A 12,140-nucleotide genomic window follows, 5' to 3' on the forward strand; every position below is an offset into this window, starting at 1 on the left:
GGCCTGTGAGGGAGAGAATAGGCTGGCCCAGCTCCACCAGGGCTAGCCTGAAGAAGAAGAGCCCTCCCTTCGGTCCATCTGCCTTGGTCCAGGCCTCAGAGGGAGAGAAGAATGCTGGACCTGATTCCCTCCCCCCTCTCACCATTCCCTTCTCCTTTTGTGTCGTGTCTTTTTAGATTGTAAGCTTGAGGGGAAGGAACTATCTATTATCCCCTCTGTTGTAGCCTGGATTCCCAGTGATTGGGCGGCATATAAACACACATCCTATTATTATTATTATTATTATTATTATTATTATTATTATTTCAGTCGGTCCTCCATATCCACGGATACTTTATTCACGGCTTGAAAATATTTTTTAAAAAGTATAAATTCTAAATAGCAAACCTTGATTTTGTCATTTTATGTAAGGGACACCATTTTATAGTTTTTTGTGGGTTTTTCAGGTTATGTGGCCATGTTCTAAAAGAGTTTGTTTGTGATGTTTCACCAGCATCTGTGGCTGGCATCTTCAAATAATGCACCATTGCATGGGGGGGGGGGGGTAAATTCGGCTGGAGTTTGTACAGGGGGTCACAAGGGTAGAAAGTTTGAGACCCTCTGCATTACAGGTACAGAACGGGGCAGCTAATCTTTTTCAAGGGTTTCATGGGGGTCCTTTTCCCCAATATCCGATTGCTTTCCAAAAAAACCCGAAAATTTGGCAAATAGTAGCAGTTTTTGCATAAGCTTGTCTTGTGTTTAAAGTTTTCCAAATTTTCCTGTCTCTTGCTCTTTCTCTCCCCCTCCTTCCCCCGCTATCTCTCCTATGCTTCAAACTTTCCTGCTTTTAAAAAGCAAGGGAGGGTGTTGATGCTGTAGCTTCTGTGGCTCAAAGACTCCTCCTTCTTGAGATCCAGCCCTAAGCAGAGTACGCACTGTGGAATGACAGGCATTCCTCCTTGGAGAGAGCTGGCATGGCAGCTTATTTCTGAGATCCCAGGCCAGGGGCGCAGGAAATAGAGGCGAGGGGAGGAAGAGTACTTTGACCAACACCCCTGCCAAGTTTCCTGAGTTCTGGCCACTCTTCTCTGGAGAGCTGAGAACTTTTTCCGCACCAAGGAGTTGGTTTGTCATCTCGCAGACTTATGTCGGTTTCCAGAACAGACGCTCCTTTTTTCTGTTTTCTTTCCCTGAGCCTCTCTTGAAGAATCACATAATGGGGCAGACGCGCTACTCAAGACCGGTAAATCCAGCTCCCTCAGGTGAGTAATGGAGGGTCTAGTTGTGGCTGAAGGCAGGGTGAGAGTGGCAGGTGAAGCTGAACAAGCATGTGTGTCAAGAGGAAATGGCCAGGATTGTGTGAACCTGTGCTAAGGGGCTTCCACATTGGCACAGGTGTTGAGCAGGATTGCTTTCTTGATCCTTTTGAAAAGGAAAATAAAAAAACTGTTCAAAAATTAAACCTCTTTGGGTTCAGGATTTGTAACCCTTGATGGTATAACTGTACTGTTTTGGTGCTATATTGCTTAAGAGTTGTAATCTTTATCTGCATTTTTGGTCTTTTTAATGTTGCAAAATGATTGCATCTGTGATTTTACATTTTTTTAGAAATGAAATAGAAAGCTGGTGGGGTGGAGAATACATTGAAATTTAAAGTCCCAAGTAAACACAGTCTAGAATGGCTACCCAGAAAGTTTATGAGATTGGGCAAATATGCTCTTGCTACTGCTTGTATGCATGTTTAGGTCTTTGATGAGCAGGTTGGCAGAGTAGAATCCAGAGGTATATGTAGGGACCTTCTGTGCCTGCCCCCTCCCTAGTGCAATGTGGGCTCCATAATGAGTTTTGTTACTATTTTCCTGGACACTATTGTATAGTATAGCAATAGTAGCATTACATGGCTGTGTTCTTTCATACTTTATCGTCAGAACAGTTTTACAAGGTAGCTTAGGCTGAAAGAGTCACACAGTGAGTGTTGTGATTCAGTGGAGACTATTAGCTGAATCTCCAGTTCCTAGTCCTACACTCTAACTGCTTCGCCACATTGTTGTCAATTGTCATCTTCTCTCATCTTTTAAATTAGGCCCTACTGGGCACTGAGAAACTATCTTCAGTGTTTCTGGAAATACCGTTAGTAGTTTGAGTGGATTGTTCCCATTGTGGGGTTTTCCCTGCCATAAGGGGCTAGATCAGGAGGCTAGCAGTTACTGTAACTCTTTCTCTGTATCTGCCGTAGACTTTTCCTCTTCTTGTTAAGATACTCCTTAGGCATGCCCCTGCAGACATATTTTACGAGTGAAAGGCTTTAATTTGATTTAAATGATTGATCTGGTAAATATGATTGCTTGTTGGTTTCACAGATATTTTGTGGATTGTCTTTGTGAATTGTGTGACTATCATTGTAAGTTCTTTTTAAACCTCCTGTTTTGTAATTTTTTGCCAGGGATGGCAGAGTTGCTATGTAGCATGCTGGGTTTAATGGCAATGTCTTTATTGGCAAAGGTTGTATTCAGCACTTTCCTTATCATTTCTACTTCTGGATTCCAGATGATTGGTGAATATAATGCATTGATAATTAAAATAATGTGGAATCTTCTGACAATTGAAAATGTTAATAGACTTATTGTAAGTTTCTAAAGTGGGCTCTGGCCTATGAAAGCTGAAGTTATGCATTTTTAAAGTGCCACAAGTCGCTTGTGCTTGCTTTTTCTGTAACAAGCAAATATGGCTACTGAACAACAAGAATTAACTTTTTTATTTGCATGAGCCCTTGAAAACATCTTTGTCTTTCAATAGTATGTCTATGTGGCATTTTCTGATATGCTTAACATAGTGTATAGTGTTTGAAATGGCCATTGTTAATCCAAATATAAATAGCTTGAAAATGTTGCTATTTAATGATTTGACAATATTCTTAGTTCTTGATCCTGTCAGCTGATTGCTATTTTTTTCCAGACAAGCAAAATAGAAAGAAGGCTGACATACCATTAGGCAGAATGAGACAAGTGTTTCAGGTGGCAGATTTGGGAGGGAACCAGTGGTGCCCCTCCTGTCAGCCTTTTATTCTGAGATCCCAGGCAGGAATCAGCTCCCTAAACAAATGTGGTGAGAACCCCTGCCCTATTGAGTAATGGAAATGATTCACTTACTGGTCTGATTGATTTTTGTTTATGGAACAGTGGGATAGATCAGGATCTAGGTCTGTGACTCCAACATTGTCATTTCCTCCTTTTCCTCCTGTTTGACAACTCTTTTGTCAGATGAAAAAGCCAGTGGCGTTTCAAAAGCTTGCAGCAGGTATTTTGTGCATTTTGGTTGATCTTATCAAGATATTGCTGTTTTGTGGATTTTAGATGTTATTATAATTTTCCATATGGTCAACACAGTTACCCCAATGGGGTATCCTTTGGGGTAGGGATGATCTTCCCCACACTCAAAACATATAATGTGAGCAGTCTAAATCTGAGCATACTGTATGTAGTGTGTGGTTGTCTTGTGCCATTGTGGAAGTGCAGGGAAATCTGGATATTGACTTATACTCTCTGTTCTGGATGCTTAAAATAATATTCAGTTTTCAGACGAGGGGCTCATCCGGCAAGCACTCTCTTTTTTAAAATTTATTTATTTATTTATTTATTTTCAAAACGTTTAAAAACATATATACATACATATTGCATACATATTTCCAGATTCCTTCTTAAATATTCTAAATTACACTTCCGAAGTTGTCGCGATGTAGACCCCCTCCTTACCCAAGTGATGATAAATATTTACTAGCTCTTATTATATATCTTATATATACTCCTTAGGTGACTAATGTAAATTTTTGCGGTTCATATGAATTTGTTATTTCCTTTGGATTTGACAATATAGGAAAAAAAACAGAAAAGCATAAATTAAAAAAAATTACCTCCAGTGACCTCAGAATATACAACCCCCTCATCATTTGCAACCATAACTCATACCTAAAATTGTTTCTTTATCTGCATATATATATATATCAAATTTATTTAACACTAATATCATTTAACCTAAATTCTCAAATTACTCAGTTAAAGCTATCCACTCATTTTGTAAATCTTCCCTTTGGAGATATTTTATCCAGGGATGCCATTCTTCATAAAAACTTTTTAAGGATTGCTGTCTTGTTATATAAGATAATTTCTCCATTTCAAAAAAGTCCAAATTTTTCATTTTCCAATCTTCAGTCGAAAATACTAGTTTTGTTTTCCAAAGTTTTGCCAAAACCATTCTTGCTGCCATTATTAATAAGAATATCAATTTACCATCCGTAATTTCCAATTTTGAGTCATCCACCATATTCTGGAGATACATTTTTGGATCCGCCCGAGTGTTGAAACTGAATATTTTTTTTTTCATTTCTCCATGTATTCTTTTCTAATATTTATTCACTATCTCACAATTCCACCAAACATGCATATAGGTTCCTAATTCCCTCTGGCATTTCCAGCATTTCCCATCTGTTCCTTTATATATTTTTGATAACTTATATGGAGTTAAATACCATCTGTACATAGTCTTATACACATTCTCTTTTATATCCATATTTTTTGTATATTTCAGTCTTTTTCTCCATAATTTTTCCCATTGATCAAATTTGATTGTTTGTTGTAAATCCCCCGCCCATCTAATCATAAATGCCTTCACTGATTCCTCATGTAATTCCCATTTTAAAATAAAGTTATAAAATTTTGAAATCTTTTTACCATTGTCTCCCCAAATTATTTTTTTCAAATTCTTGATCTCCATTTCCTATACCAGTCAACTTATTGTCCCTGTTAAATTTCTCTCTTATTTGTCTGTACACAAGCCAGTTGCAGTTCCATCCATCTTCTAGAAGTTCTTCTTGTGTTTTCATAATAACAGATTTATCCTTAGTCTTTATTATATCTTTATAACAGATCCATTTATTCTTCCCAAACTCTTCTCTTCTGAGAAGTGCTTCGGCCGGTGAGGCCCATGTTGGTATATTTGGGCACCATCCTTTTTTATATCTCAACCATACTTTAAGTAATACTCTGTACAATGGTTATTAAAATTATTATCCGCCTTCAGTTTTTCGTAGAACAAATATGCATGGAAACCAAATCTTAAATCACTTCCTTCTAAAGTTAATAATTTTATTTTCTAATTTAAACCAATCTATAAGCCAATCAAATACACAAGCGTGATAATACCACTTTAAATTTGGTAAGGCCAATCCTCCTTTTTCCGTTTTGTCTTGTAAGACTTTCACTTTGATTCTTGCTTTTTTGTTTTGCCAAATAAAATTCATAATGTCCTTATTCCATTTTACAAAAGGGGTATCATTCATGATAATCGGTAAATTTTGAAACAGAAATATCATTTTGGCAAGTACCATCATCTTAATGGTGGCTATCCTTCCTATCCACAAGAGATTTAATTTCCCCCATCTTTTTAGATCAGTTTTAATTTCATTCCATAATTTATCATAGTTATTCTGAAACAGTTCTATATTTTTATTGTTAAGATAATGCCCAAATATCTCACCACCTCTTTCTTTTGAAAACCCATCTTTTTTCCCAATTCTTCATTTTCTTTTTTCTCTATATTCATCGTCAGCATTGTAGTCTTATCTTTATTAATTTTATAGCCTGTTATTTTCCCGTAATCCAAAAGTATACGTATTAGAAGATCAGTACTCTCATTCGGATTTGCAATTGTTAAAACGAAGTCATCGCTGGCAAGCACTCCCTTGACTCCACTTTTTCCTGTGTTCCCTGAGAAAGGAATTGTCATCATAATTAATTCTCTGAATACAGATTCTTACAGCGTCATTAGTATCTGTAGATTAAACTAGCATTACCCCTTCCTACCCAGGGTCTCATAAGTGGTTTATCAAGTGATGTGAAAGAAGACGTGGGAAGCTTTCATTTCATTTCATATAAGCCTTCAGTTCATTGTTGCAGATATTTATTTATTTATTTATTTATTTATTTATATCCCGCTCTTTTCCCAGGACTGGGACTCAGAGCGGCTTCACAGCAATTAAAAAACAAACAAACAAAAAGTACAATTAAAACATTTTAAAAATAAATAGATAAATGACATGCATTAAACAGAATGATTAAACTAATCCAACATTCCTGCCTGTTCTTATAGTGATTCCTTAAATGCCTGTTTGAACAGGTAGGTCTTCACCTGTCATCGGAAAGCCATCAAGGAGGGAGCCGTTCTTATCTCCCTGGGCAGGGAGTTCCAGAGTCTAGGGGCAGCCGCTGAGAAGGCCCTCTCTCGTGTCCCCACCAAACGTGTTTCTGAAGATGTTGGGATGGAGAGAAGGGCTTCTCCAGAGGATCTCAGAGTCCGGGCAGGTTCATACCAGGAGAAACGGTCTGCCAAATAATGTGGACCTGAGCCATGTAGGGCTTTGTAGGATATAACCAGTACCTTGAATTGTGCCTGGGAACGAACTGGCAGCCAATGAAGCTGTTTCAACAGGGGAGTTGTATGGGCTCTGTAATTGGCGCCTGTTAACAGCCTGGCAGCAGCTCTTTGAACCAGTTGGATTTTCCAAACACTTTTCAAAAGCAGTCCTATGTAGAGCCCATTACAGTAGTCCAAACAGGATGTAACCAAGGCATGTACCACCGTGGCCAGATCTGGCTTCTCAAGGAACAGGCACAGTTGGCACACAAGTTTTAAATGTGCAAAAGCCCTCCTGGTCACAGCAGAGACCTGGGCCTCCAAGTTTAAAGCTGAGTCCAAGATTACCCCCAAACTGCGAACCTTTGTCTTCAGGGGGAGTGTGACCCCATCTAACACAGGCTGGATCCCTATTCCCTGATCTGCCTTCCGACTGACCAGGAGCACCTCTGTCTTGTCTGGATTAAGTTTCAGCTTGTTTGCTCTCATACAGTCCATTACTGAAGACTGGCACTGATTTAGAACCAGGACTGCCTCCTTGGATTGAGGTGGGAAGGAGTAGTAGAGTTGAGTGTCATCTGCATATTGATGACATCGCACCCCAAAATTCTGGAAACCTCTCCCAGCGGTTTCATGTATATGTTAAACAGCATAGGGGACAACACAGAACCTTGAGGGACCCCACAGGTCAATGGCCAAGGGGTCGAACAGGAGTCCCCCAGTACCAGCTTCTGAGTTCGCCCCTCCAGGAAGGAATGGAGCCACTGTAGAACAGTACCTCCAAGCCCCATCCCAGAGAGGCGGTCTAGAAGGATACCATGATCAATGGTATCAAAAGCTGCTGTGAGGTCCAGAAGAACCAACAGGGACACACTCCCTCTGTCCAGTTCCCTGCGTAGGTCATCCACCAAGGCGATCAAGGCTGTCTCTGTTCCATAGCCAGGTCTGAAACCAGATTGAAATGGATCTAGATAATCCATTTCATCCAGAAACCCCTGGAGTTGGGAAGCCACCATATGTTCCAGAACCTTGCCCAGAAATGGTAGGTTAGACACTGGCTGATAGTTATTCATTATTGTGGGATCCAATGATGACTTTTTTAACAGAGGCCTCACAACAGCCTCCTTTACGCAGGATGGAATTCTGCCTTGTTGTAGGGAGGCATTGATTACTTCCTTTATCCACTCAGTCAGTCCCCCTCTGGCCTGTTTAATAAGCCAAGAAGGACAAGGGTCCAAGACACATGTGGTGGCTCTTATCTTTCCAAAGATTCTGTCCACATCATCAGGCTGCACAAGTTGAAAAGTATCCATTAACACTGGACCGGTAGGAGCCAAGGTAACATCCACTGACATTGTATTAATTGTAGCATCCATTTTGGACCTGAATCTGAGTGATTTTATCTGCAAAATGCTGAGCAAATTCTTCACCGCGAGCCTTTGAGTGGTCTGCATTTTCTACTTGAGGGTGAGTGTGTAAAAGACCCTTGACCACTCAGAACAGCTCTGCTGACCGGCTTCTTGCAGATGCAGTGCTGGTAGCAAAAAATAATTTCTTTGCTGCCCACATTGCCAAAGAGTAGGCTTTCAAATAGGATCTAGCCCATATTCGATCAGATTCACTCCGAGTCTTTCACGAACATCGTTCTACTCTCATTCGCTTCATCAACATCAAATCCCTAGAGAACCAGGGGGCTGGTTTGGCTCCACTCCGTGAGAGGGGACGCTCAGGAGTGATTGTGTCCACCACTCTGGCCATTTCCCCATTCCAAAGGCTGGCTAGGGCTTCAACAGAATCGCCTGCCAAGGTAACAGGAAACTCCCCAAGAGCCCTCAGGAATCCATCTGGATCCATCAGCCTCCTGGAGCAGACTATCCTAATCGGTCCCCTACCCCTGCAGAGGTTCTGAGTCCCAGTAAGTCTAAACCTGACCAGATAATGATCTGTCCATGATAATGGAACTGTGGAGAGTTCCACCACACCAAGATCATCATCATCCCACCCAGCACAAAAAACAAGGTCCAGAGTGTGCCCAGCAGCATGAGTAGGGTCAGATACTACTTGGGATAGACCCATGGTTGTCATGGAGTCCTGAGCCACTCCTGAAAGGGAAGTCCCAGCATAGATGTTGAAGTCCCCTAACACTAATAGACATGGAGATTCCAATACCAACCCCGAGACCACTCCGATCAGTTCAGGAAGGGAGACTGTTGTGCAGTGGGGTGGGCGGTACACCAACAGAATCCCTATTCTGTCTCGGCTACCCAATTTTAAATAAACACATTCAAAACCCGTAGATTGTGTGAGGGGGCATCTGGTCAGGGGGATGGAATCACGATATACAACTGCAACTCCACCTCCTCGACCTTCAGATCTCGCCTGATGTTGCACAGAGAAACCAGGTGGGCAAAGCTGAGATAGATTAACTCCTCCATCCTCATCTAACCAGGTCTCTGTTATACATGCCAGGTCAGCTTGTTCTTTCAGGATCAGGTCCTGAATGGCCGCTGTTTTACCATTCTCTGACCTGGCATTGAGCAGCAGTAGCTTTAACCCAGGGAGACTGTCATCAAGGCTATACATACTATTTAGACTGGGAGACACCTTGGGGACCACAAGCACCCTCTTGAGCTCCCCTCTTCCTTGATGTTTTAATTGTCTCCTCTCTCCGTATCTACCTCTGCCTTGAATGACTCCAATGGCTGCTCCCTGACTCTGTATATCCCTTTCCTCCTTCAGGAAAAAACATGCTTCCTATTGAATTGACAGGAACAGGAAAAGAAAAACAAACAAAAAAGGACAGGTAGCAAAATAAATCAGGATGTGGTCTGGTGAGTCTCCTGTAGAAGTCCCAGCCTTATACCTCAGGCAGGCAAGGCAACTGTGCTGGATGAAACAGTGCCTGCTGAGTCAAGGCCCAGTCCTGAAAGAGGTCAGTCCAGAAAGGGAAGCAGAGGTCCAGGCAGCAGGAACAGAAGCTTCTTCTCCCAAGAGCCTCCAGATAGAACCTGTGGGTCTCTGTCTCTTCCCAGATGTTGTCTCCTTCCCAGATGTTATCAGGGAAGGCTTGCTCTTCTCTCTCTGTGTTACCACAAGGTATGAGGGATCTAATATAGATGTTGCTGGACAGGGAAGCGTCCCTGGAGAGAAGTGGCAGTTAGTTTCAGTGCCTCTTAGTTCTTTGGGGCTCAGATGTCGGCGTGGTGTCCCTCTTACTGGGTGACCCTGGAGAGAAATGGCAGTTGGTTTCAGTGCCTCTTAGTCCCTTGGGGCTCAGATGTCGGCATGGTCTCCCTCTTCCTGGCTTTTCTCTCCCTCAGAGTCAACAGCAGTGGCAGTTGGAAGGGAGGGAGGTTGCCTCACCAGCAGCTGGGATCAGCAAGATGGCTCTTCTCTCCCTCAGAGTCCACAGCAGTATATTTATATACTGTGTCTTCATCTTGGGGAGATATATATATATATATATATATTATATATATATATATATATTTTTTGCAAAGTTTGTAAAATAAGAATCCCATCGTTCAATTTCAGATTTTTACCAAACCCAGAGGTTTTATATTTTAAAAGTGGATTAATGTCTTCAATATCTCCAGTTTTAGCTATTTTATTGTATTAAGAGAAAAGTTTAGGAACTTTTAAAAATACACCTCCAAGAATCCCTCAGCCAGCATCCTCATTGTCCATGCTGACTGGGGGAATTTGGGAAAAGGAAATCAAAAAGCTGTGATCAAGTGGTGTGGAAAATATACATTATATTGATTTTTAAAGCCAGTGCTAGTAACTAACCAAACTTTAATTGTAAGCCTGGCTTCCAAACTTTTCTGCAAAGTCTATAGTGAAATAGGGGGTGCAAATACATTAAGGTAACATGCAATCATGTTTTATTGGTATCTTCTATATCCTAATGGTGACTACGTCTTATTTATTAAATTGTGTCAGTAGATTTTGAAAGATGCAGGAGGGGTACGAGTCAGTGAAGAATTCTGACAGATTCTTAATGCATAATTTCATTGTCCAAAAAACTGGGAAGTGTTTGGGTGGCACCTGTAGACAAATGTGATGTAATGGTTCTGATACTAGACCAGAATCTGGGAGAACCAGCTTCTAGTCCCCACTGAGCCATGAAGCTCATTTCATGTCCTTGCACAATCACTCTCTTTTAGCCTGATCTGCCTCTTGTGAGGATAAAGTGAGAATGTGGGGAGCTAGGTACCCCACCTTCAATTTATTATAGGTAAGGTATGTAGTAAACAGAAAAAGCAGTATTCTTTGTGAATCATTCATATCTGATCACACAGGCATCACATGCAGCTCTGCTTGCATCACACACTCTTACTCATTTGGGAGTTTTCAGTTTATGAATGAAATATAGCCTATTCTTTGTCAGAAGAGGTATGTCACCTTGAGGATATGTGTAAAAAGAGTGGAAGTTTCTTTCATAATAAAAAGGCAAAAAGAGAAAAATGGGGGAGAGGCAAGTGCCTTTGGTAGCTTTGCAGTAGCCCATGAAGCATGTGGAGATGCCATTGAAAAACTGGATGGCATGAGTCAGGCCTACTGTGCTGCATTTTAGTGTAAATAGTATTCTAATTTCCACCATGGCACTACCTTTCCATGGTGGTAGGATTGCATTCCATGGGCGCAAGGTGTGCTGCTGCTAGAAGGAACTCCCATGTCAGACATGCTTTTACTGAGGAGCCAGACTAAATGTGCCAAATAGCTATTGAGCAGTATTAGTAGTGGAGGAGGATGTAACACTAGTGGAGGCTCTCTCAGAGGCAGTGGCACCATACCTAACACTTACTAATACTGTGTAGAAGGAAGCATGATAAACCACTCTCTGAGTGTCTTTTACCATGAAGATCCTATATGAGACAAACTAAAATGAAACAGGAGATAGTGCCAGAAGATGAGACTCCCAGGTTGGAAAGCACTGAAGAAGTAGAGCAGAGAACAACTACAAGTAGTGCGGTTGTTAGTGACTCAACTGGACTGAAGTCAAAAGGATGTTCAGCTCAGGGGTGAAAGAAAAGTCCAAAGCTGCACAACAAATTTTATAGGAACATGGAAAGTGAGAAGCATGAGTCAGGAAAAGGTAGACATCATAAAACAAGAAATGGAACATATAAACATCACAATAATGAGCTAAAATGGGCAGGAATTGGACATATTGAGTCAGATAATTACATAGTGTTTTATTCAGGAAATGAAAAGGTAAGAAGAAATGGGGTGGCATTAACAGTGGGGAGAGATATGGCAAAAGCAGTCAGGGAATATAAAGCAAAGTCTGACTGAATAATATCAATATGGTGTCAGGGAAAATTCATCAATTTTGCCATAGTTTATGTTCGAACTATAGAGGCAGAAGTAGAAGAAACTAGGGGATTCTATGCTGTGTGATTTACCTATATGATTTTTAACATCTTTCCCTGATGAAGAAGCCAGTGAAGCTTTGAAAGCTTGCATGAAAGCTTGTATTTTGTGCATTTCAGTTCATCCAGTAAAGGTATCACTCTTTTGTGGAATTTGTATTTTATTATATAATCAGTGTAGAGAAACATAAACTGACAACAAAAAAGGTAAATTATTCCCATAAGACAGGGATCGGGAACCTATGGCCCGCAGGCCGGATCCGCCCTGGCAAGGCCTCAGGACCGGCCCCAGCCCGGTCCTGTGGCCGATTGCCACCCCCGCCGGGCACCCACAGGGGCCTCACTGCCATCTTCCTCCACCACCGCGCATGGCCG

General features: G+C 41.3%; 2 protein-coding genes across 11 annotated transcripts in view; one reads left to right on the plus strand and one right to left on the minus strand.

The window, feature by feature from the left end:
• Positions 1-12,140, minus strand: part of FGR (FGR proto-oncogene, Src family tyrosine kinase) — a 665,433-nt gene that overhangs the window by 498,833 nt on the left and 154,460 nt on the right. The gene's annotated exons all lie outside the window — the stretch shown is intronic.
• The window catches only part of PHACTR4 (phosphatase and actin regulator 4), a 148,520-nt gene that overhangs the window by 79,831 nt on the left and 56,549 nt on the right, over positions 1-12,140 (plus strand). Inside the window, exon 1 of one of the 8 annotated variants that reach the window (XR_006100793.1) lies at positions 754-1,244. The exons of 5 other annotated variants lie outside the window; for them this stretch is intronic. Coding sequence is in view for 2 of the 3 variants with exons in the window: in XM_042440826.1 (XP_042296760.1) it covers positions 1,199-1,244 (46 nt within the window). In the remaining variant the exon portion in view is untranslated. Of the gene's footprint in view, positions 1-753; positions 1,245-12,140 lie in introns of those variants that run through there. 2 more of the 8 variants (XM_042440826.1, XM_042440820.1) reach the window with 2 other exon arrangements.

The sequence above is a fragment of the Sceloporus undulatus genome, chromosome 9 (assembly GCF_019175285.1).
Source record: "Sceloporus undulatus isolate JIND9_A2432 ecotype Alabama chromosome 9, SceUnd_v1.1, whole genome shotgun sequence".
Lineage (NCBI taxonomy): Eukaryota > Metazoa > Chordata > Lepidosauria > Squamata > Phrynosomatidae > Sceloporus > Sceloporus undulatus.